General features: G+C 37.6%; 2 protein-coding genes across 8 annotated transcripts; one reads left to right on the plus strand and one right to left on the minus strand.

Moving 5' to 3' along the window:
- The first annotated feature begins 2,913 nt into the window (after positions 1-2,913).
- Art1 (arginine methyltransferase 1) lies at positions 2,914-26,572 on the plus strand. 7 transcript variants are annotated; one of them, XM_068365056.1, is made up of 10 exons: positions 2,914-3,060; positions 13,456-13,578; positions 13,705-13,782; positions 14,103-14,244; positions 14,402-14,601; positions 14,817-14,936; positions 15,784-15,879; positions 16,204-16,291; positions 17,502-17,720; positions 25,674-26,572. In XM_068365056.1, exons 1-9 carry the CDS (start codon positions 3,016-3,018, stop codon positions 17,705-17,707), a joined length of 1,098 nt encoding a protein of 365 aa, XP_068221157.1. In that variant the 5' UTR covers positions 2,914-3,015; the 3' UTR covers positions 17,708-17,720; positions 25,674-26,572. The 7 variants fall into 7 exon arrangements, with proteins under 7 accessions (XP_068221157.1, XP_068221158.1, XP_068221159.1 ...); XM_068365057.1 differs by lacking the exon at positions 2,914-3,060 and adding an exon at positions 3,420-3,573; XM_068365058.1 differs by lacking the exon at positions 2,914-3,060 and adding an exon at positions 3,638-3,795.
- LOC137633048 (tigger transposable element-derived protein 1-like) lies at positions 21,039-21,503 on the minus strand. The gene has a single exon (XM_068365214.1). The coding sequence runs from the start codon at positions 21,501-21,503 to the stop codon at positions 21,039-21,041; it is 465 nt and encodes a 154-aa protein (XP_068221315.1).
- Positions 26,573-27,194: the final 622 nt, after the last annotated feature.

Here is a 27,194-nt window from a genome sequence, read left to right on the forward strand (position 1 = left end):
CTTACAAAAGGTGTAACACAGGGTAGTGTTCTGGGCCCTATCTTGTTCAACATATATACTATTGAGCTATCACATATCTTGAAAAAACAAAAAGTGGGCTTTAAACTATATGCAGATGATACTCAGTTCTGCCTTTCAATTTCAACAACACAAGATACAAAGAAGAAAATTGATGGGATAATGACTGAAATAAAAACATGGATACAGAGGCAAAAGCTTAAATTAAATGATGATAAAACAGAATGTATGTTTTTTTAGCACAAAGAAGAATTACCAGTTATTTCAAAGTATAAAAATTGGTGACGCTGATGTTAGGATTGTGCCTGTTGTGAAAAATTTGGGTGTACTGATAGATTGTAATTTGTCAATGAGGGATCAAATAGTGAACACAGTGAAAGTGTGTAACTATCACCTGAGAAACATAGCATTTATTAGGAAATATTTAACAGAGGGCAGAACAAGAATTTTAGTGATGAGTCACGTAATATCAAGGCTTGATTATTGCAATTCTCTGTACTATAAATTGCCCAATACACTACTAAGAAAGCTTCAAAATGTGAAAAACCGGGCGGAGAGACTGATAAAAGGCATCAAATTTCGGGAGAGAATAACTCATGCACTGATCGATCTATATTGGTTATTTATTAAGGCTAGAATTGAATTTAAGATTTGTTTGTTGACTCACAAAGCACTTACAAGTGATAAGCCTAAATATCTTCGTGATTGCTTGGTCCCATACACTCAAGCTACTAGCGCTGCTGTAAGAGTTAGACATGCTGATGACCCATATAGACTATTCAAAATTAGTGTGAATCATGCAATAGGAGGAAGAACTTTTTGTTATGCTGCACCGAGACTCTTCAACGACCTTCCACTTGATGTCAAGAATAGCAAAAATGTGGCAGCTTTCAAGAAAAACCTGAAGACTTATCTCTTTGGAAAGTGTTATAATAGTGATCTGAAAACTATTAAGCCTGAATACAAATGCTAGCGAATAACTGAAAAGATACAGAGCAAAACATAAACTGGAAAGAAAATATTTTCACACACCAAGGCCCGCCTGAACAGACTCTTAGTGTCTGATGGAGGGCGAGAAATAAACCCCTAAAAGTAAAAAAGTAAAGTACCTCCAATGACAAGAGCATTTGCTGAACAGAAACTTACGAAATGTGCTCCAATTTCATTTGCAACTTCGCCAAGACCCTCGACACCCATCCACATTCTCTATCCTCTTCTTCTTTCTTCTTTGTCTACATCTTTTCCCACCTCTATCTCTTGATTATTTTTTCCAGCTTTAGTACTGAAGTTACCAAACACTATTTTCATATCTCTCTCAGGGATCTCATCTATTACCCTCTGCAGTTCTTCATAGTATTTGTCTTCCCTTTCCTCAGGGGAATAATTTGTTGGGGCATAGAAAACTATAACACTCCTACTGCACCGCTTTGATTTGAACTTTGCTAGTAACAATCTACTTTATATAGCTCTCCACTCAGTTAATGCCTTTTCTGCTCTCCCATCATTCCTATCCCTTCTCTTCCAACTCCACCTGATCTTCCTGAGTAGATATATATAGATTGCCTTGGTCTAAAGTTTCCTTACCAATACCCTTACAACGTGTTTCACTTAGGGCCAAGATATCCAAACTATATTTCATATATTTACTCTCCACTTGCTGTAACTTGCCAATCTAATTCATGGTTCTAACATTCTAATTACCTATTTTCAATTTTTCCTTAGTATTTATAAACCTGCTACGCCTAGGACTGGGGGCCATTCTATCATCTTCTCTTTCCATGAGTGACTAAATCCAAAGAAGATTCATTGGCTAGATACATCAAAGGATAGCCAGTCCCTCGAGATATGCAGCGCGTATCTAGCTAGGGCAAGTGATTCTTGCCGGTCCATACTAATTCTAGTGAGATCAACCACCAGACACCAGGAGTAAAAGCCGAAGAGACAGTTTGTCCATCGCCTTAAACCTAACCCGTCACCCTGCTGCCAGTGACTTCATCGAGATTTAGGGGGGCATTTCCTCCACACCCAAAGCCCGCATCACTCCACCAAGTTGATCATCCGCTTATATGAGTATAACCGTTGGCAAACATGGATTTGCTGAGCTATACCGCCTACTATAATTGTCATAAATTATTTATTCTAAGCCCTTTATTTGTGACAATATATATATATATATAGCCTATATATATATATATATATATATATATATATATATATATATATATATATATATATATATATATATGTATATATATATATATATATATATATATATATATATATATGTATATATATATATATATATATATATATATATATATATATATATATATATATATATATATATATATATATATATATAATTAATCTTAATTTGGGAAGAACCTACAGCTAAAGGGAATCACATCTGTAAGCTTAGGCCTATTTCTATTTAGGAACAATGATTAACATCTGTCTTTTTGGCTTGGTGGAGTAGATGACATTGACTTATCCATTCAGCCACCAACAAGGGATGTATGAATCAAGACTCATTCAACTTACATAATTCACGATATTAAATTATTCTCAAAGCTGAATAAATTCGATATTAAATAATATTAGTGGCATAACTTTGGTAGTATAAAAGTCACGTGTACTTTAAGTAGGTACTATCTGGCCGGTCATGAAAAACTGAGCTGGCATAGCAATATCACCCATAAGAACTTTTCCGGCACGGCGGCACCCTCTAATCAAAAAGGTAAATATGCATGATAATTAATACATAATTATACATTATTAACAAAACATTTCCTATAACATCGAACATCACGTTAATTAAACATAATCCCATGAAGCGGTGTTCTTGGTCTACCGGGGGGGATGAACCGGCATAGTTATCCAGCATTGACGACCACGGCGTTGTTCCCCCAGGCGTCGAAGGGCATGAGTCAGACGGCGTGAAGTACAACTCGCAAAGATTACATAAACATTTCTTTATTAAAACGGGTGTTAGAAGATATGGCTGTAGTGACAAAGCTGGAAAAACTGGAACTGGTGGACCCTGTAAGTATAGTCGCAGATGACTTTTAGAATTTTAGAAGTCCATCTCTGTTGAAATTTCCCAGCCTCGTTCATGGAGTAGAATCGGGGCAGGGTACTAAATTGCCTGCTTAACTATTTTGTAGCATGAAGGGTGTTGCTAATTAAGGCAAACGTATCTGACTACAATTTAGCGACATTGTTAATTCATAAATTATATTTAACATCTCTTATTATGGCGCTTCAGAAAATATGTTTCCTTTAAGAAATGCACCAGAAATGAATCGTTCCGTGAAATGATCGCATCTGAACGTTTTATACTATTCTTCCCAGAAAGGTCTGGTTGTTGGAGTTGTCGGGGTTTATGGGGTTACATGTCCTTGGTCTCCTAATCCTCCCCCCTCCCCCCCTAAGGTCCCCTCAGGTATAAGAACCCCCCTGGCTCTCCCTGTTCTCCCCCATTACAACTTCCTCGTAGTTCTCCTCTACGCCGCTTTTACCGCCGATAGCCTGCGCATCATGGCTGAACAAATGGAAGTAGGTTATAACTCTGTGGTTTAGTACTTTTATTTGGTGATATGTATATCACAAACAGTTCTTATTTTCTTCATTGTTTGTAGATACAAATAGCCGCGTGTTTAGTTGTTCTTTAGCTAGAAATTGCAAAAGAAGTCGGCCATTTAAATCTGGTACCGTTGGCGCCACGTGCAAAGCGGTGTCTTGATCGACCCACAACAAAGGAGCTGCGTTGCTGATTAAGTGAGGATATTTCTGTATATTGGGAATTACTTCCCATTTGAAGTGTAACATTGTGTAAGTGTAGTTGTGGTGTATCTACTCGTATGCTCCTTACCCGCAAAACTGCCTTATTTCGTCGATAAAATGTGAGAAATGTTGCAGCCATGCTTGTTTGGCAATCGTCTACGAATGTGGTAGCGGCTGAAGTCTTTCTCTGTAGAAACATTAAGTTAACTGAGGTTGTTTTACTAATGCAGTTTGCAAAGTCTCTGTGCATTATGATTTAACTGCATTATTCATGATTTTCATATTAAATTGTCAGAATGCACATATGGCCATGTAGCCTACCGGTAGATCTTGACATGAGGTTGGAAGCGTGACCATTGGTAGAGGCTAGTGAACGGGGTCGTTCGTAAGACTATTCGATATTTATTTGTATTTTAGAGTTTTTTCAAGGATTATGCTTTGTAATTTAGTCTCGGGTCTTTGGTAACGCAACCGTCTATGAGGAGGCTAACCTCGTGTATATCCAGGATTCAATTTGTCTATTTTGTACCCTAAATAGTTCTAGCCTTTCGGCATGAGTAAGCCTCCCATTGGTAATATTTCGTTAGAACCCCACCCGGCGCTTTAGTGTTTAACATTTTTGGCGGGATATTGTCTTGCTCTATTCTTAGAGTTGATGTTCTGAAAGAGGCTGTTAAGCCTGTACATCCAGCTCGGAATGATTTACTAGGTTGGTGATTGCACTGGTGGTGGTGGTGGTGGCTATATTATAAATAATTTTACTATAATCTATTTTAGCTCTATAATTATAAAGTAAATCTTGATCCCTCCATGCCTTATCCATATTGTTTTCAAATTTCCAAATAGACTGTGAGTCAACAACAAATTGTGGCAGCATGTTCCAATTGTTAACCACTCTATTACAAAATGAATTCTTTCTTTATTCCAGTCTTGTTTTTTTCTTATAAATCCTCTTGGAATGTCCTCTTGTTCTATCGCTTTCTCTTATCATGAACAATCTTTGGCATACTTCCGGATCATACCCGCCGGACAGGATTTTGAAAGTCTCCAACATGTCTCCCCTCGCCCGGCTGTAAGCCAGTGTGTGCATCTTCAATTTCCTGAAGTGCTCTTCATAACTTGAATTCTTCAGTGTTGGAACTAATTTGGTGGCTCTCCTCTGTACATTTTCTATAGCCTCTATGTCCTTCACCAGGTATGGGGCCCATGCTTGATTTGCTTACTTTAGGTGTGGTCTGACCAGTGCCACATGTAGTTGCTTAAATATGCCCTCCAACTTTACCAGTTCCAAATATTTCTCTTATGACCACTTTTAAATGCCAAGCACATGAATTTTAAGGCTTATTAAATGACATGTGACAAGATGACTTGCTGCTCATTTCAAGGAGCCACCGTAAGTACGCTGTTTCCAATTTGGCGTATTTTGCACTAGATGTGGCGCATTCATCGGAGCCCTTGTATATCAGCGGCCCATTCCTTCGTAGTGCATCGAAAATTATTATTTTTTCTATTTTCTAGTCTAAGTATTTCTGCAAACTACACAAGAACACAACCTATCTTTGTACTTCTCACCTAACCTAACCTACAAGGATGTCCTTACCTACTTAAGGGGGCTTACCGGCCCCCCTGCGACCCCCTTTCACTACCGTACTCTTAGCTTACCCTGTGTTTGATTTGTAACCCGATTCACCCCATAGCAAGGTATCTCGATCATTTCGTATGAGAAGTGTACAAGTGTACAAATTGTCCGAACAAACTTCATTCGCCCCACTGCGCCAATACTCAAGTCAGAATCTTTGAGTGTTATCGTTTTTTTTTTTTTTTTTCTCAAGGGACTTCGCGGTGCATTGAATCGACCGGCAATTAGTGAAAAAGGAAGGAATGGGGTGTAGGGACGGACGAGGACTTGAATCACGGATATCGAGCTGGTAAACACACACGACTAGTTCCAGAAATGCCTTCAGTTGGCAAAGTATCCATCAGATAGCATTTTTTAATACTGTAATGTTCATAGCAAAGTAGCTAATGTTTGTGTGGTCCGAATTTGGGTATTGCAGATCTTTCAAGTACTCGCCACTGCGATTCAATGTTAATGGCGTGCACACGTACCATCAAACTTGCAAAATTGACGCTGTGGTTAAGTGTGGTGTCTTCAGAAATTTATCCTTGATGTTAATTTAAGCCTTCCAATAGTCCAAAATTGTGGTAGTTTTTGGATGAAACAACGGTAAAGTTTTACTGTATTACAGATTGTCATTTCGAAAAGAAAATGTATGTTTTCCTGTTGTAAATAATGTGATTTACCCGAATTTGACCTTCATTTTAACCGCAAACCAACAGAACAACCAATTCGACTAACTTTAAGTAGCCGAACTGGTTGTTATTACGGATGGAATGAAGGTGAAAACCGGTTAAGTAACATTATTTTCTACAGGAAAACATATATTTTCTGTTAATGTTTAAATGTCTTATATATATTTTGTTAAAGTGCTTAAATATAATGACTTGTTCAAATTCCGTGTCACTTCACTCACGTATGTACTGCGAATGATAACATTAGCAACATTACCAATGATACACAGCGCCACCAATGTTACGGGGCCATTGCTAACGTTAGCAGCTACGGTTATATCGTGTATTTTAAAGAATTTTTCCAAATACCCTTTACACAATATTAAAAAAGGTACAAAAAGGGTATAGAGCCTAACAAACCCACCTAACCTAACCTAAAAGTTCCCAGGTCACAAACTCAATATAATGCCCTTTGTTATAAATATCATGTTAATCCGTGTCGCTTCACTCACATTACGATAACGTTAGCACTTACGATAACATTTTATATAATGGTTCTTGTTCCGCCACTGGCTCGCTTCGCTCGCTTGAAAATAAAACATTAAACTCGTATGTACTGGCAAGCGGTAATGTTGAGCTGCGCACGCTAACATTAGCAACGTTAAATATAATGGTTCTTGTTCCTCTCTTACGATCACAGGAAAATAAAACATTAACCTCATATGCACTGGCAAGCGGTAATGTTGAGCTTCGCTCTTAACAAAATTTAGTAAAACTAACACAAAGTTAAAGAAATTGGTGACTTTTATTACCGTGACGACGAAACTTGTGGGTCACTGGGGTGTTGTGACTGAGTCTGTGGTGTCTTAATTGTTTTGCCTTAGTTTAGTACTGCACTTAGAACACTGTAAAAGTTGGTATATTACATTACGAGATTTAAGAAAATTATCAACATTGGAATTCACCAAAATACTTTCAAGTATGGATAACTGAAGTCGTTATAATTTTCTAAAACTTCGATCGTAAAATACGCAAAAAGACGTCACTTGAACTAACAAAAAGCTGACTTGGACAAAGGTTTCCATGGAAAAGGGTTTGTTGGAAGGTAGGGCTAGGGAAATATTAACCCCCCTGTGCAAACTTTATATACATAGGGGTTTGTGATTGGTTAACGGAGTCTAGAGAGTAAATATGAATGAACCAGAATGGGAAACTTGTCCAGAGCAAGTATTTATGAGAAATCTGGGAGTGACAAGGTAATAACAAAATGTATGGAAGTAAAATAGAAAGATAAAGTGTGTGATAAATAATATTTGATAGGTATATAAAATGAGGTTATTTTATAAGATATCGGATAATAAAACGAGTAATACTGGGGTCAAACGTAATATGTATACGAGGGTATTGCATAAAAGGGATGGTAATAGTTGTACTGGTTCAAATCGTATACTTAAATAAACGTGTGAAGTCGAATAGTTAAATTTGATGGCTAGAGAAGAAGAACTATTGGTGGAGGTGAAGCCTATACGTAGGGGGTGGGGGAGATTATGCGCAGAAGGTCGAAACCTGCTATGTACAAACGAACGTACGGGAGTGACTACAACCAACAATAGAATGACAAAAAATAAATGGAAAACACTGCTAATGTTAGCATGTTACGCTAACGTTGCCGCAGCTCTACATCACACGTTGGCAGTTATGGTTACCGTATTTTTATCATGAGACATAGCCTTTGGAACGGCACCTCCAAAGTTTATCCAGTTATACTGTTTTGTCTTTTCCTCCGTTTATACATCCGAGAAGGTAATGTATAGAAAAGAAAAGGTTTGTTTTACCATTATATATCATTTCCCCAGTGTGTTTTCCCCACCCAAAACCCCGAGTTCCCACTGGGGGTCCCCCATTACCGTAGGATATAGATATATATATATATTTCTGAAACTTCATTTGCGGTGGGAACGAGTGTCATTTTCAAAGAGCGGAATTTTTTCGGCCTTGCTACCAACATTGTATTTCCACTTTCCGAACTTACTCTCATCTTTCTCATAGATACGTCCTGGTCTGCCAGGCTTCTTGTTGTCCATCGTTAAAATGTCCACGCACGTCCCGGCAGAAGTTAGGTCTGTACCAACCGTGTGTCACACGATCGTACATATATTATTTTGTATATATTATGCTTGTATCTGCGTTCTTCCCTCGCACTAAAAAGAACCAGAACAAACATGTCTGTGTCGCCTATGTAACATTGTCATTTCTCGAACATGTATTTTCCTGTTGCCTTGAGGTTTTGTATATAAAGGGGAGTGTTCTTTAATAATACTACTCAGTTGATTGCTTCCTGCCTTTGAGTCACAACCCTTCTCTCGGCTCGTCACATTGTCACTCCGGGGTCACCAATGTGACGAGCCGAAAGAAGGGTTGTGACTCAAAGGCAGGAAGCAATCAAATGAGTTGTATTATTAAAGAACACTCCTTTATATATACAAAACCTCAAGGCAACAGGAAAATACATGTTCGAGAAATGACAATGTTACATAGGCGACACAGACATGTTTGTTCTGGTTCTTTTTAGTGCAAGGGAAGAACGCAGATACAAGAATAATATATACAAAATAATTTATGTACGATCGTGTGACACGGTTGGTACAGGTCAGTCCACAAGCGTATGAGATGCAAACTCTCTGTACGTGGGACCAATCACGTTCTAGGGTACAGTATGCAGTACTACGGTATACACAAAACATGCTGAAATAACAAATATCTTGGCAAGATAGTTTTGAATGTGAAGAGAAATTTCAAAGTTTATTGGCAATCATCCTACGGCAATATCTTAAAACAGCCCCAAAATTACTTTTGTTTGCCATTTTTGATGATTTTCCGTCATATGTGAAATTATTTCCCCAGTACGACACAATAATCCCCCAAGAGCCCTTTTTATACATCTGGTAAATTCATTCATCACTGTTGGAAAAAATGCAATCTTACGGTATTTCGATTAATGGAATTGAAAAATGATTCACAAGTATCTTTGCACTGAGATGTTGCCATCTTCGCAACTCTTGGGTAAAGAATGAGCATCTCCGACCCATGATTGATGCGCCCGTTACCCTGTTTGAAATCTGGAAATTGGGATTCTGATTGGGTAAAAACGAAGCCATCTAGCAGTATCCCGTGTCAATTGGGGTCCCATTGTGTCGTTTCAAATTGCCGCGATCGCCGATTAGTTCAGTACAGGTATTCAGTCACAAAAGCACTGTTGAATTGATCAAAACGCTGTCTACAGTAAATATTGGGAACTACGTGAGCGAGAAACTGCATGTCAGGGTAGAGAGTTCGTTCAACATGAATTTTACAATAATATTGGTTTTCAAAACTATTCTATTTGTATCTGGTAAGTACTTACCTGGTTATTTAGAACATTCTGAACTTTTTTTTATTCTATACTAATTTTCGATAGTTGAAAATAAGGGGTCAGCGATCACACATACAGGTGCCCGCTACCCTACTCGTATGAATTGCAAATGATTAATTCTGAATTTTTGGTAAAAGTTAAGAGACGAAACTTTGGATATTTGGATATTCCAGACTTTATTCAACTGATAAACCAGAACAATTTTTTTATCCACCCAACATAGAAATACGATTAATTAGAGCCATAATATCTTCTACTGATTTAATATTGTAATCCTGAAGCTTAGTTGAAAATCAGGGATTTGTCTATAAAGTACTTACTTTGACATTTCAATATATCCTGAAGTTCATAAAATTTCTGACATTGTAGTACAGTACAATAAACCTCACCCCATTACTGTACTGTGTATTCTTGTAGTCTCCTTTGGGAATCAACAACCTATTCAAATAGTCTTTAATGAATGTCACTGCCGAAATGGTTTGCTTGAATTTGTTTTTTGTCTTATTGGCTATTGTGTACACACTGCTATTTTTTGTTTAAAGACCATTGGAAGATTGCAAAATATCAATAATAGCTCAACCCAGGGATTTGTCTCATATAGTGATAATTTTATCATGGAGTGTAGGTCTGTTGACAGCCATAACCCTTATTTTCAACCCTGTTGCCAAAAATACGGCAGTCTAAGGTGTGTCTTCGGTTGGGGTGGATTCCTCCATTGTTCTATAAGTAGGTAAGGACGGGGCCTTTGGGGTAGGTTAGATGCTAGCTCCTCTATTTTTGTTGGGAGACCAATTTGTTCTTCATTTTTTCATTGTTAGTTATTATGATTTAATAGCATGGATACTTTACTGGCGAAGTCTGATTGGTGAAGGACCATTGCTGACCCGAGAAACAATTTATGAAAAATGACAGTTTGTCATCTTTACCATTGATACTTTACATTTAAAGAAATCTTTTCCATTTTAACAATGAAATGGCATCTTTTTATTTGTTTTCAAAATACAGTTGTATCATATGTTTTTGTCCATAGGTACACTATGATCGTTTCTGTAAATATGTTGAAATAAAGCATGTTTTACAGTGTTTTTGAGAAGGTATTTATTGTTTTATGAGAATATTTAACGTGTTTTTGGTTGGTTTTCGGAGCTCTTATAGCACGTTTTCAAAATTGGAAAGGGAAATCCTGTGTGTACGGTTTAATACGCACGAAGAAAAAGTGCGGATTGCATGCTACTTTGCCTTTTTCTGAGCTGTTCGTGATCACGAGCATCTAGAACATTGCCATTCAATCTCTTGCTCCTACATGGGCGCCATCATGCCAGTTCGCATTCCCATTGGAGTGCTACTAGATGTTCATGCATTATTAAGAGACCCCCATTACATGTGTGCGATTGCACGCTCCAACCTTAACTGGCTGGCCCCACTCAATCTAACCCACTCCCGATTGATCGCTAACCATCCTGTTTGCATGCTGATTGAATGCACACCATCTATCCTGCTTGCCATTAATTGTGCACTTGCTCACCATTGATCGCATAGCCCCCACTTGGTTGCCTTCAATTTTATCTATATATATATATATATATATATATATATATATATATATATATATATATATATATATATGTATATATGTATGTATGTATGTATGTAATTTAAAAAGGGCTTTGTGGCTCATCGTGCTTGTTCATCTAATGTAGAGCAGTGACATAATGGTTTGCTGTTATCTATTCGCACAGTCTCGCTCCCCATTGGCTTGCGAACTTCTGCTCATGATGCATTCTCGTCACTTTATTCCCTTGTATACATGGGTAGATGGTAAAGATGCATGCAAGTGTTCTATTTTCAGGTGCCCTTCTGTACAGTCGAATGACTTGTTGAATGGAATGAGGTTGACTGTGCGTTAGAATTAGATCCCCTCTTATAGGTGTATACACCAAGATGCATCTCCCTTGGTGAAAATTTAGATTCTCCAATCAAGGTTGTCTATGGTTGGTCCTTTTTAGAGCACTGAAGCATCATTTGAGCCTTTTTAATCTAGGCAAACCACCATCAGGTCCAGTCTCCTAAAAGTGTTGTCCTCTCAAATGTGACGGGGGACACTTGTTCACCCTTTTTTGTAAGGACCAAAAAAGGTTAAAGTGAACTCCATATAGAACTCTTAAGGGATGGTATGACTCCCCTTGGTTGTTATTTAGGAGAGATCCTGACTTCTTGTTCGCCACCTAGTAGGTGGAGTTCCTCGGCAAAGTGTAAAGTTTTGCCTGCAGTGCCTTTTTATTTCCCCAAATAGGGAAATTTAAGATAAGTTTGAATCCCGATCCTCTTTGGTGCCTGTCAAGTATGGAATTCTTAACATGAAGACGGAAAGCAATACGTTTCCTCTCCCAAGAAAAGTGGCCTCTCCCGCATTGCGGACTCCCATGATTCTGTAAGATGGGTGCTGCAGGCAGACAGTACAGAGTGTACTGAGTCAAGGTGTTATAGTACTTAATACAGGCCCTGTCGTTGATCAGGAGGGTTAACGACCTTTCCGGAGTCCCTAGATCGCTGATTAAAGGCAGTTAAGTGGCAGTAGACAGACTGTGCTGTGGTCCCCAAGATTCGAGGCTATGACTGGAGTTCCCCATCAGAGCTAGCTAAGGAGGCATTCAGGTATCAGCTCGGAAAGAATTCCTGAACGACCACTAGAATTCCCCATCAGTGTGTTAAGGAAGCATTTGACAAGGTTGGTGTGCAGGTATTGGCTTGGAAAGAATTCTTGAAAACAGGCCGGTCTTCTAAAATCCTGTTACCAGCTTTCCGAAGCAGAGATGCTATTGTTCCCTTCCCTTGGCGTTATAGGGATTGGAACCTTATAGTGCAGGACAAGCCTTGGTACAGTTAATCACTGCTTGTACAGTAGTTAGCAACTTTTCTATTTGGTAAAATAGAAGTGTTCATTCCACCATAATTCTTACAAAAGGAAGGATGGATATGTACAGGTACTCGTATTGATTTGGAGATATGCCTTAGTTAAGACTCTAGTCTGAGAAATACATAGATTTTCCTTGACAACAGCCTTTGTTGTGCCTAGTTTGTAAACCTAACGGTACAGTCGACCCTGGTTTGTGAGGTGCCTAGAATGCTATGCTATGCTCCACACCTTGTCATGTCCAAGCATAGCTATTCTGGGATTTTAGCCATCCAGTTTGCTATAGGGACTTCACCTCACGTAAGAATGAAGCTCATATTAGAGGATAAAGCTTTGTATTATTAGTGGAGGAACAAATCACAAATTATGAAAGTTCCTCAATTTCTTTTATTTCTGCTTTCTTCTTCCCCTCAAAGGCCCCAGATGCATTCAAAGTGACTTCAGTTTACCGCCTGCTGTTACTTAAATTTTTCAACTGTTTTTAACTGTCGAGATTCAGCTGCGCTTGAAACAATTCGTATATTAAAGGAATTAGATTTGTATAGCTAAGGAAAATGATGACTGATGAAATTTATGATTTTAGTCAGAGCGTGATTTGCATTCTGAAGCTCTTAAATTGAACCAAATTTGGGTTGCTATATACCGTACAGCAGAAAGGTTTTATTGGGACATTGTGGTGCCAAAATACCTTCTTTTCTTTTTGATTTGCCAATTTTACTGTGTCCTCTCTTTAAAGTTCTTGTTGATGCTCTGTTAGCTCCTTTTTTCAAGTGTTTGGTGCTATCAATGTACGTCGCAGTAATTACCATCTTCCTCGTTATATACGTATACAAAAATTTCTTCAGCTATATGATAATGAATGTTGTGTAGGTTTTGTGCCAAGATTATGTAAAATGTTCAATTAAAAGGGCCTGGTGGTTGAGTATCAAATCAATTGGCGAGTTTTTGATGCTTAAAAGTTGGAGTTTATTTTATTGTGCAGTTATGATAATGTTTTTCTTGTTTTGTAGCTAACCACAATTTTTATTTCCAACAGATTGTATCAGAGATCAAAATGGACAACAAAATGGACGAAAAGAAAGTGGAGAAAATGCCCATTGACGACATGACGTCAAAAGACTATTATTTTGATTCATATGCACACTTTGGAATTCATGAGGTAAGTTTTGGGCATTGTTTTTTATTGTGACATAACTTGCATTTATGTAGTAAGGAATTGAAATTGTTGAATATATCTGTACTAGAGAGCCAATCTGTAATTTCAAGAAATTTCTTTCTATTTCAGGAAATGTTGAAGGATGAGGTGCGCACTTTAACTTACCGTAATGCAATGTACCACAACAGACATCTCTTCAAAGGCAAAGTAGGTTTTTTCTCCACCGAGTGTAAATTTGACCTCTGTCAGTTGTCAAGTTTTAGGTCTTTGTTCTATGAATTCAAGAGCATATTACAAGTTGCAATGTTAAATAATGATTAATGCTATAGTAAGGAAATTCTACATTAAACAAATAGAATAAGATAAAGTTTAGTGAGGTATGTTGAAAATTTAAAGGGGCCATGTGACTTTTACCTTGAGTGAATAATTCATTTACCATACAATTTTGTTTGTCCTGTTGTCTACATTCATATACCTAAGAGCAAGCATTTATTTTTGGCTAATTTTTTTTTTTCTACACTTTTCAGACAGTCCTAGATGTTGGCTGTGGCACAGGAATCCTGTCAATGTTCGCAGCAAAGGCTGGAGCTGCCAAAGTTATTGGTATCGAGATGTCCAATATTGTAGAGCATGCCAAGAAAATAGTAGTCGCCAATCATTTAGACAATGGTAAGTGTTTTAATATATCTTACAATGTTTCATGTAGCAACTAAAACTATCTTAACTGAGGTACCTGATAAAGAAATTGTTATTGAAATCTCTCAAGTATCCAACACTTGAATTAATATCGAGATGTCAAGACTGAAAATTTTTTTTTTTTTCGCAGTTGTGGAGATTATTCAAGGCAAAGTGGAGGAGGTAACCATCCCAGTAGAAAAAGTAGATATAATTATATCCGAGTGGATGGGTTACTGTCTTTTCTACGAGTCCATGTTGGACACAGTTCTATATGCTCGTGATAAGTGGCTTGCTCAGGATGGTATGCTGTTCCCTGACCGTGCAACGCTTTTTGTTTCAGCTATTGAGGTTGGTGTGCAGATAGCTAATGGACTTTTATCAACCCTGAGGTTTAATTTATTTTGCCCAACTTTCATAAGTTGGAAAGTACATGTAAATGGGATAAGTTAATGATCCCTTATATAACTTTTGTAAAAAGTATTTGGTTAATGTTTCCATTTTATTGATAGGAAATTTAAGATAATCCCTTTATTGATACTCATTCAAAAACTTTAAAATTCCAGGACAGACAGTATAAGGATGACAAAATAAATTGGTGGGATAGTGTCTATGGCTTTGATATGTCTTGCATACGTGAAGTGGCCATGACAGAACCTCTGGTTGATGTAGTCGAATCTAAACAGGTTTGTACCTCAAAAAGTTACTTTAATTTCAAGCGAAATTGGAAATCCATATAGGAATATATTTTAATGAAAGGGAACAAAGCATGTAATTGGGCGTTTCAAATTTGGTTTCTGACAATGTTTTATGGTTTAATATGAAATAACTACCAGGTTGATGCATCCAATTATTTTTCATGCATAAATTATTATAAGAATAAATGATTTGAGCTCAAGGAAGGCATAGATGGAAAAAGATTATCCAACCATGAGAAATGTCATGCAGTGTGAATCATATTTAGTTCCTACACTAATACACGTGCATCCTTCAATAGGATTATGAGTTTAGTGAAGTTGGAAACTACCAGTCAAATTTATAATGAGGTGTCAGGAATTACTGGAATGTGCATGGGAAGCCCTGATCCACCATGCATTTCCTAGGTGAAGGTCAAAGTGGAAACTCCGAGAGCTGATAAGGGACCTTCCCCCACTCGCCATTAACTACTGACACTTTGTTATGAATGTTGACAATTTAAATCATACTCTTATTTAAGGAAAGGGGGGTGGGGTGGTAACAAGGGTTTATATTTTAAGAAAAATATAAACTTAGAAAATTTATTTGGTTAATGACTGCCTTTATTGTATATTTTGTATTAGAATCCTGATTGTGGTGATTTCTCTTGATATTGTTAGATATAATATTAAAAAGCTCTACAATACAGTAATGAAATATTTGGGGTATTGATTCAAGTTTTTAAAACATTTATTTCTTGATTGGGGGTTATTCAATTAATAAAAAGCTTATGTATCTATTCCAGTAGGTTTTACTAGAGCAAGTTTAATAAATCCAATATATTTTTTTTAATCGCAGGTTGTCACCAATTCTTGTTTAGTGAAGGAAGTCGACTTATACACTGTCAAGAAAGAGGATCTGGCTTTCAGTGCTCCCTTCCATTTGCAGGTAAGGGTAAGAACTGAATTTACTTACACAATAATTTGAATATTATTTCTTTGGTTTAGTGACTGCTTATATTTTTAAGAACTTTAAATCTTGATTTTAGTAATATCCATGGTCTAAGATAACTATGGGCATTATTGAAAGTATTTAAATTAAAATTATTGAAATTATTAGAATTAAAATTATTAATAGATAAGTGGTCGGTTTTATCCCTGACGGACTAAAAGAATGTAATGTTCGAGCATGTGCTGTACTATTATGTTGACTAATTGTACAAAGTGTCTCCAGATAAGTGAAACTGATTTACTTACTATACCGTTTATTTTGCTGCAGGTTCGAAGAAACGACTACGTCCATGCCCTCATTACTTACTTCAACATTGAATTCACAAAGTGTCACAAGAGAACTGGCTTTTCTACAGGTAAAATTATAATAATTTTTTTTCTTAATACTTAAGGGGAAAGGAAGTGTATAATTAATGAGCTTAGAATTGAAGGCTTAAAGTAATGTGTGTTTGTAAGTAATGGTTTTAGGTAAAAAGAAATTTAAAATTTCTAATCCTTGTTCCTAATTTTTTTTATCACAGGATTTACATTTTTTTTAATTACTTTACAATACTTTTTTTTTCTTTTACCAAATATTATACTTTTATCCCTTTCATAAAATTTTCCCAATCCTTACTGCATTAGGGTAATGTCATCCTGTAACATTTGAGAAAATAATTTTTCATGAGAGGCTGGCAAATTCCTTCAGGTATTGATTTTTGGTTTTCCCATTCAAAATTATATGTCAATACAAGGCAATGTTTTTACTGATAAGATAGTCATTATTTTGCTAGAACTTGAAATTTGTTTATGTATCAATACCGGTTGACAAAATTACTTAAGGAAGAGAAGACAGCCATTGTTAGCAAACCGTAAAATGTTGAATGCAGAAACTCAACCATGTAAGAATAGGGTTTTTCAAAACTTTGTTGTTAGTAAGGCCACCCACCTCTCCACTCAGTGCTTTTAACTTCTCTGGAGTATTGTACTGTTAACAGGTGAATGAGGAACCAAAACGCTGGTGGTAGCTAGGAGAACCTTTATTTACAACCACCCAACTTTTGAGTGGGAACAAGGAAAATATGTTTAGTTTTTATAGTTGGTTTTTAATGTAGCCGAGCTATTCACAGCAAAGGTGAATAACAAACAAACTTGAATAAAGTATTGAAGTAAGCAGCTTTACTTATGAAAATATGGTCTACCTTGGGGAGACCAAAAAATATTTTTTATATTACTGCAGTTTTGTGAAATACGGTAATGATGCTATTATGGCCCAAAGTTATAAATCATAAATCTTAATTTGCTAAGGTTTTTCTAAAATTTCAGAAATATTAAGTCTCAAAAATAGCTTTATAACTGCTCTTAAGTTAATTTTTGCTAAAGAGTGCAAGACTGGTCAATTGGATGGGTTAGGCTATATCTCTATTAACTCTTTACCCACCCTCCCCCCTTGCATTACAAGCTCAGCATGCCTCGTGCGGTTAATTTCTGTTACTTGAAAGTATTTTTACTTGTAATTTAGATCTTAAGGATTTATTATGGGTACAATTGTTTAAGTTAACCATTTGAAAATCTTTTATCCTGCAGCTCCTGAAGCTCGGTATACCCACTGGAAACAGACCGTCTTCTACTTTGATGATTACCTCACAGTGAAAGCTGGCGAAGAAGTTTATGGATCTTTCACAATGAAGCCAAACGAGCGCAACAACCGCGACCTTGATTTCCAGGTGGAAATAGAGTTCCATGGCGAATTGTCAGAATGCCAAGAATCTCATAAGTACAAGATGCGTTAATTTTCTTATTGGGGTGAGTATTTGAGTTCACTTTCATGTAGGGATCTAAAAAGTTGGAGCATTTCATTTAGCTAGTTAAAGCGAGTGTAATTGAGATGCCATTATGGGAAAGAGGAGAGTCAAGGAATAGAAGAGAGTTCATGTGAGAGCTGTTAATTATACCTAATATTCTAGTAGATAGGGTTAGGAACGAAGTGGTCAGGGAGAGAACGGGTGTAAGAAACGAGTTAGCGGCTAGAGTGGATATGAATGTGTTGAGGTGGTTTGGTCATGTTGAGAGAATGGAAAGTGGTTGTCTGCTAAAGAAGGTGATGAATGCAAGAGTTGATGGGAGAAGTACAAGAGGAAGGCCAAAGTTTGGGTGGATGGATGGTGTGAAGAAAGCTCTGGGTGATAGGAGGATAGATGTGAGAGAGGCAAGAGAGCGTGCTAGAAATAGGAATGAATGGCGAGCGATTGTGACGCAGTTCCAGTAGGCCCTGCTGCTTCCTCCGGTGCCTTAGATGACCGCGGAGGTAGCAGCAGTAGGGGACTCAGCATTATGAAGCTTCATCTGTGGTGGATAATGTGGGAGGTTGGGCTGTGGCACCCTAGCAGTACCAGCTGAACTCGGTTGAGTCCCTGGTTAGGCTGAAGGAACGTAGAGAGTAGAGGTCCCCTTTTTGTTTTGTTTCATTGTTGGTGTCGGTTACCCCCCAAAATTGGGGGAAGTGCCTTGGTATATGTATATATTCTAGAGCTAATGCAAACTTATAGCCAAATGATAAGTACTATGAAAAGGCATAATGAAACCACCTATGACAAGTGGAAAGAATTACCCATTAAAATTCATTACAAACTTAATGATGTTGAGTTAAATACAAGAGTACACTAATTAGGATGGGAATAAGTTTAGTCAAATGTTATTTTGATATACAGTATGCACACCTGGACTTCCAACCAGGGTGTGATTTAAGGCCTTTATAAAGTTGTGCCTTAATTACCAGAGTCATGGAAGCAATTAGCCTGTGACATTGAGAGAATAGTTGTGAAACTGTATAAATGAAATAATGATCATGGGCTGAAGATTCATGCTGTTGATCTTCAATTGTATGCCTTAAATGGCACAAAACATGTGGGACATGTTTAATTAACGTTGGCTACTCGGAGATAAATTTGTAGACAAAGTTTATTCTAAACAATAGTAATGAACACTGAAATTTGTTCAGGAGACTTTTTATTACACCAATTTTAGATTTTGTAAAGTGGTTTGTCAAAGGCCCAAAACCTTTCAATAGAGTATTTCAGTTCAGAAGGTCCAAAGATTACAATCGTTCAACTTGCAAACAATCAGATACAAAATCCAACTGAAACTCATGAAGATTGTCGACTTGTAGCTGGAAATCGTAGGCATGGGATTCAGGTTAGGCTTAAATTTAACAAAATCCAACTTGCAAACAATTTGACTTAACAATAGTTTCTTGGAACTAACTCAGGTTGTAAGATGAGGACCTTTTGTAATATGATATGGTTAAAAATTTGTAATCAGAAGGTAATTTTATAGGCATCCCTGAATATGTAACATTCACTGTTGTGTAGTGCGTTGCTTTTTATTAATTTATTAGAAAATGTTTAATCCCTAATTAGCCGCTGAACAAATGAAATTCTTCAAATGAAATTTTTCAGTAACCAGAGGGAGAAGTCCAATGTAAAGCAATTTGCTTATACTTGATACTGTTTAAAGGGGTTTTCTAGTTATGTCATTACTTGGTACTAGATGATTTAAGGACAAGTCAGAAGTTTGATAAAGCTATATTGAAATAGCTACTATTTAAACATATTAAGTGTAAGTCTTGGAGATGAAAATATCCGAGGCCAGGTTTCAAACAGGACTCCTAAAAAGTAAGGAAATAATTGCTCTTTCCAAACAACAATAGAGGGGGTTTTCGACTTCCAACGTTGATCCGAATTTCAGTGCAAGCCGAAACATCATAAATAAATTACTCTATACGTACTGTACTGTACTGTAAAAGTATTTTACTATAATAAAATGTAACAAATGAAGTATTAGAAAAAGAGAAAACAATTCCTTACCACATGAATTAAAGTAAATATTAATTTAAAAAAAAAGAGAACAATTCCCTACCTTATTACTATGGTTGGCTTGCACAATGAAAGGGATTCTTCAAGGGATGGAGAGAGTGGGGCAGGTGAGTCAGGATTCTCTGGAAGTGAGACAGAAGATGGAGAAGCTGGGCCAAGTGAGGTAGAACCTATAGAAGGTGGAGGAGAAAGTGGAGTTGTTGAGGTAGATGGTAGAGCCTCTGTAGCAATAGAGGCAGCTGAGGTAGAGGGTAGAGTCTGTTGCTGGCAAATCTGTAGTAGAGGCAGCTGAGGTAGAAGGTGCAGATCTACCTTCTTGAAATGCTGCGCCAAGTTAGACTGGACAGACAAGAGCCTCTTCTCATCCAAGATGATCTTGTGAACACTATAGTAAATCCATGATGCCTCTGGAAACCCTATTGAACCTTTCCATATTAGGATCCAGAGCCTCAAAAGTTGCCAATGCTTGCTGTATTTCAGCAAAACCTTTAGACAAGCCCTGCCTTGTGAAAGCCATAGACTCTGGGGTGGGGGTTTCTTCTTCCTCTATGATCATCTTCTCCATGAGATTCCAGCAGCTCTGTAACATCATTAACCTCCATATCCAGATCGATTTCCTTTCTCAGGGCAACAATGTTCTTAATAACATGGTCAACTGTGTCCTCAAACCCATGGAAATCATTCACAAATTAAGGACATAGTTTCCTCCAAACACCATTCATGATTGTAATTTTCACCTCCTCCCAGGAATCCGCAATGTTCTTCACAGCATCAAGGACATTGTAGGACTTCCAAAAAGTCTTTCAGAGTCAAGTCCTTTGTTTCAGTAGCCTGTAATGCCATAGCAATTGTCCTTCGGAGGTAGTAGGCCTTGAATGAAGCAATCGCTCCTTGGTCCATAGGCTGTAAAAGGGCTGTAGTATTAGGTGGAACGTAAACCATCTTGACAGTCTCCCAGCTGGGCAGGGTGTCCATGGGCACTGTCCAGCACCAGCAACACCTTAAAGTGGATACCCTTTTTGGTGCAATACTGCTCCACACTAAGCACAAAATTGTTGATAAACCAGTACTAAAACACTGCAAGTGTCACCCATGCCTTCTTATTTGCCTTCCAAATGACTGGTAGTTGACTCTTCCAAATGCCCTTGAGTCTCCTTGGATTTTCAGCCTAATACACCAGCAATGGCTTCAGTTTGAAGTCGCCAGCAACATTTCCCCCAAGAAGTAAATTAACCTCTCCTTGCTGGCTTTATGACCAGGTGCTGACTTCTCCTTTGCGATGTACACTTGATAAGCAGAATAACCCCTCCCTGATTATCTCAGCCAATGCTTTAGGAAATTCACTTGCTGCTTTCTCATCCTCACTAGCAGCTTCACCTTGCACTTCAAGGTTATGGTAATTGGCCCGAGCCTTAAATCGCATAAACCAACCCCTACTAGCCGAAAATTCTTCTTTCACTTTCTTCCCCCCTTTCTTTTTCAACGCTTCAAACAATCTTTTCGCCTTCTCCTGACTCACCGATATACGCCATTGATTTTGATCTTCCAACCAAGGCACCAATAATCTTTCCATTTCAATGATTAAACCACTACACTGCTTGGTTATCAATGTTGCTTCTATAGGAGCAGATCCTTTCACATGTTCAGCGATGCGTTCTTTAACCTTAAGAATGGTAGCCACGGTCGAACGACTGAGGCGCCAAGGGCGTTTCATCGTTTTTAGATCGCTTAATAATGTCTAATTTCACTTCCATGGTGATGGCCTTTCTTTTATTTGATGCACTACCATCAGAAGAATCTGCCTTACGCTGTGGAGCCATAATGAAGGGCAAAAAGTTAAAAAAAAAAAAAAAAAACTATCAAACACTCGAGAGAGGGAACCGGCGTACACAACCAAAAGGACATATCACTGAAACCGAGTGATGCGACTGACGGCGTCTTCCTCGCCCACAACCACAACAAAGCGCATCCATCTGCTGCCCGCTAGAAATTAGTTCGCAATTGTTTTCATCGCTTACGACGTAAGATGGAACAACTCTTCATATTATTTTTTATATTTTTATGGTGCGCGTTCGTAACCTCGAAACAGCGTAAGTTGGGACCGTCGTAACCCGAGGACTCCTTATAGTTAACCCAGGGAAACCATGGAATGGTCCCTGCATTCACAGGTCCCTTGTAAGGGTTTAGTACAGTCTCAGTCCACCTCACTTTGTGCTTTGTAGGCATTACTTACGGGCCTTTGCACCCTATTCGTAGTCCTATTGCTAAGTTATCCCCCAGTTAGTGCCGAGCACTAGGCCATTGAATAGCCCAAATTTATAACTACTGTAATCCAATTTACAATTCTTAGGCAAACACTGGAAACTCTTAAAGAGTTCCAGTCTGGAGGATGATCCAGGAATGCTCATAGGTTTCAGACGCACTAGCTATCTTATATCAAGCTAGTACTTTTATGTCTTCTCCCACTTGCTTTTATGATGGCACTGAATTATTCACGTACTTGTGGCTACTACTGTTGGGTCTAACGTGATAATTTCCTATCAAGGTTTCTATGGTAGTTCTACTTCCTTTAGTTACAAAAATACCCCCCCCCCCATCTTCTGCTTCTGCTTCAATACTCCATCGTTTCTGAGCGTAGGGATTTTTAAAACCTACTAAACTTCCCAATTGTACCTCTAAATGTCCCACCAATAAACAATAAGAACAGTATTTGCTATATTACTGCAATTCAAGAATAATTTCCTATGCTTGGTAAACCTCTTTTTCCCACTATTGAAAGATAGTTATATTGAATTTGGTGCTTTGATGCACTGATCTTGATTTTTCAGTTAGAACACATTTGAGATTAGATGCGCTTCTTAAGGGGAGGAGTGCAGTCGGTGTGCCTTGGATAGTGATCTTTACTTTAAGATCTTGACAGCATCCCTTTGACCCTCAGCAGTGTGCAGTGCCCACACTTTAGTCTTACTTCTTTACTTGTTCCTTCTACCTTTCATCCAACTTGCTGTTTAACGTCTTAAGCTTGAAGGTTTTTCAGCTGATCCCTATTAGCCACTCCACTGTCACAACACCGGTGTGTGTAGTCCGGATTCTATAAATCTAAATCCTTCTACCTTAAAACACACCATTTGGAACCTGAATGTAGTCATTAAATATTCATCTGGTTGTCTGGTAGAAAAAGATGAAACTTACCATTTTGATGCTCATTAGGGAACTAGACAAAAATTATTTTAATGGTCAGGTCATCATATGTAGCTGAAAAAGTTTATTTCCCTAAAGTCTGAGATCCTATTTGTTCTTGGTATGGAATTTATTGATCGCCTCAAAAATCATGGCTTTCATTCAAGTGAAAAACAATTCAGTACAGTACCCCCTTTAATATAATCACTTAGTTTGTGCGCAAGACAAATAGATACTTCCCTTAATATGATAAAATGATCTAAAGTAGTGTGTGCTGCTCAGCAGGGTTGTAATTGTATTTAATTTCTATTTAAAAGGAGTTTGGGAGCCTTTGTAGGGTGACGGCCAGATCCCGTAGAAAACGGGAATATTCTGAACTGTGGCCGTCGTTCTAGAAACGATTTTGGCGGGAGAAGCTAACTTAAAAAACCCACCTAACCTATGCTAGTAGCCGTATCCTAACCGGAACCCCCCCCCCCCCCTACACAACAGTTTCCTTACCTACGAGTACGAAGGGAGAAGCTAACTTAATAAACCCACCTAACCTATGCTAAAAGCCGTGTCCTTACCCAGGGGGGCTGCGCCTCCCCGGACCCCCCCCTTACACAACATATTTAAGATCCGTAGACCATTTCCAAAAGTTTTTATTCTATACAAGATAACAGTTGGAGCGATAATAAGCAAATTAGGACGCTTGGCCGTAGCGCTACAAACTGCCCGGAGTTTGTTGCACACCTGCTGTACTGTATTAGTAGTTGACCAAATGCAAGATATCCTACAACAGTGGCTCCCAAACTCCCCCCCCCCCCTTTACCAAGTTCTATCCAAATTTCCCGCTTCATGGGTATGAGGAAAGAGTGGTCAAAACAGTCACTGTTTCCTAATTAATTTCAATGTACTGATAAATACACTGTTGCATCTTCAACAAGCATTCTTTATTTCTGTCATGGGAAAATCCATCTGAGAATTTTTTGTTGCTAGTGGGCAGTGTAATTATTTCCACCCCATTTGAGAAATGCTGTTCTAGAACTTTGATTTATTCTTATGGTTTTTTTTTTTTTTTTTTTCAAATATTGTCGTACTTACTTTTGTAGAGGAGAGACATAGGTATCTTTTATTTTCATTACTATCCTGTTCATCATTATTCGTCTTGCCCCAAGGCTCAGGGTCCCAGATCTTTATTGGATATACACACAATATGTCTATGTTTCGCAAAAGTCGCAATCAGAAACATTCGGGGAAGCTTTCTTTACACATTCATTTTCTGTGTTGTTTGGTGATTTGGTATTTATATTTTCTTGTTTAGAAAGATGGTGGTTGATTACTGTTCCTCCATCCAAGTGAATGTCATAAGTTGAGTAATATTCCTTAAAGTAAATCCATTAATAACTTTAAAGATTTCTTCAGTACAGTCCATACCTGGTATTCATATATTCACCAGCCCAATTCCCAGGAGTTTAGTGGGCATACAATTAAAATCAAGGCTAAATTGATAAAAGGATGCTATCATATGAACAGGTATACGATTACTAGGAAAGTTTTGAAGTAATTTTTAGAATTCTAGATTTATCCTAAATAATTTCTCCCCATTTTGGGAATAGTGCCATTAGAGAATATCATGCATTTGAGGCATTTTCATTGTTAGTCCCATAGGCATTATTAACCTGCAAAGGGTCTTAGCTGCCTCCTGTGGATCTGTAGCAACACGAAATTTCCTAGAATTTACTCCACTCCATTCTCCATGATATTCAACTATTTTTACTATGAAATTTTAAGACTTTAGTTGGGTGATGGTTGTGCGTCACGAAACTGGTCCCTCTCTAGGTCCAGTACTGTGCCATTGGATCCAAGTGAAATAGATTAAAACCAAGGTTCGAGTTGTAATGAAATGGGTGTTTTTTTTGTCATTGAACAGGGTCTATCTCAGGATATGTGACTTGCATTTTATCCAGATATTACCATTTCTGTTCATATTCAAAGAGTACAAGAATTAACAATATACCTGTGGAAAGGAAATTTATAAGGCTATATAATAGAAAAAGTTGTATCTAATGGATTTTGTCCTAATACAAATGATGGGAGAAGTACAAGAGGAAGGCCAAGGTTTGGGTGGATGAATGGAGTGAAGGAAGCTCTGGGTGATAGGAGGATAGATGTGAGAGGCAAGAGAGCGTGCTAGAAATACGAATGGATGGCGATCGATTGTGACGAAGTTCCGGTATGCCCTGCTGCTTCCTCCGATGCCTTAGATGACTGTGGAGGTAGCAGCAGTAGGGGATTCAGCATTATGAAGCTTCATCTGTGGTGGATAACAGGGGAGGGTGGGCTGTGGCACCCTAGCATTACCAGCTGAATTCGGTTGAGTCCCTTGTTAGGCTGGGAGGAACGTAGAGAGTAGAGGTCCCCTTTTTTGTTTTTGTTTCATTTGCTGATGTCGGCTACCCCCCAGAATTGGGGAAGTGCCTTGGTAAATATATGTATGTACAAATGAGGAAAATGTCCCCAAAAGAGCCTGGATCTTGTCAAATGGTTTGATCAGGGATTGGCATTCAAAAGTTCATAATAATTTATAAATTTTATAAAGAGATACATTAAGTTATACATGCAATGCTTAAAACTTGATTAAAAGATCTTTTTTCCAGAAAAAAAAATATATTTAAAAAAAAGTGACTTTTTTTTTTATTAAATCTTTTTTTCTTTTTAGATGTTGCTGAATTGTTGTTCATCAGGCTATCCATGTTGATGATGCAAGTTGGATTTTGCCAAACAGGCTATTAGGCGGTGGAGCACTTGCGTTGAACAAACTTGGATGCAATTGGTTTGTGTATTCAGCAAAGCAACTTGCAGCATATTTGGATTTTTTGGTGAAAGTGCAGTGTACAATTCGGATTGCTCGTTTTCATTTCTTTTATATACTTGGATGAGCTATAGACTCCGTCTCTCTTCTGACTGAAAGAAACTAGTCTTGAAGATGAGCATAATACTCTTGCCTCTCCATTGTCCAAAGGGTTGAGCATGGACTCCTGCCCTGCAAGGCTGTGGCCAGTATGGAATCTGGTTTTATATTTTTATTTTTCTGAAGGTGCAAGCTTTTTATAGATGAGAAGTTTTTTAGTTGAGTGAAGCGATGGTGCAAGTGCTACGTGAAGTGTTGTTAGTAGAATGTGGAACTTGTAGAAAATACTAAGATGGTAGTTGGAAGGAGGGATGCCTCTTTTCATGAGATTCCAGTGATCACGTCTCCATTTGTTCAGGTCATGATGTCCACGTAAGGAATTTTTTTTTTATTGACTTTTCATTTTAATTGTTTAATAAAATGTTTAAACATCTGTACTTAGATAAAGAACGTGTTTGATAGTACTGTATCTGCATAAAAAATATTGTCATGTGGTTATAACAAGAACATACAGTACAGTCAAGGAAAGTGGAGAAATTTCAAACACAATGTAGGCAAAAGCAGAGGACAGATGGAAAGAGGGAGAGACCCCATGCTGCTCTAGTCCTCTAGTTAAGGGCATGGTAATATGCCATTCCATTGTTTAGTGCAACTGTTACTGTATGTTATTGAAATATTTTTACAGTGACAATAAAAGAAAGCATACATGGCCTTGATATTTTTGACCTGATTGATTCAACAACCTTTTTATTGTAAAATAGATTTGTTTTCAGTATTGTGGATGGGTGTAGTTGCCTACCCTTAAAAAGGGCTATTTAGAAGTATGTATTATCTATTTGAATATTCAACATTTAATTTCTTTTTAAGATTTCTAGTTTTGTTTGGTCACAATCCTTCTAGTTGTACAGTACACTGTACAGATGAGTTTAACTGTGGCATCGTTCATATTCCATTTTTTTTCTTTTGGTCAATTTTCAGACTTTGAGAAGTGTAACTGTCTAATGAATAACTTTGTATTAAAGTGTAATCGCTATGACATTTTTTTGTGTAAAAACTTTTAATTATTGTTCTCTAATATTAAATGAGAAAATGTCTAGAATCCTCTAGTCCAAGCATCTACTGTATTGGCCAAAGGCTGAGCAGTTCTGATGTTTTCTTGTATCAAAATTTATGGCATCATCTGCAAGAATATTGCAAGATATTGATATTGAAACTGATTTTCTCCGGAATCATAGTTTGATCCTCAGTGGTAAGTTGCAGATATAAAATCCTATTATGGACTTAATCCACTGGAAATTTTTAGTTAATGTTTTAAGACTAAGTTAATCA

This window comes from Palaemon carinicauda, chromosome 42, assembly GCF_036898095.1.
Source record: "Palaemon carinicauda isolate YSFRI2023 chromosome 42, ASM3689809v2, whole genome shotgun sequence".
Classification (NCBI taxonomy): domain Eukaryota; kingdom Metazoa; phylum Arthropoda; class Malacostraca; order Decapoda; family Palaemonidae; genus Palaemon; species Palaemon carinicauda.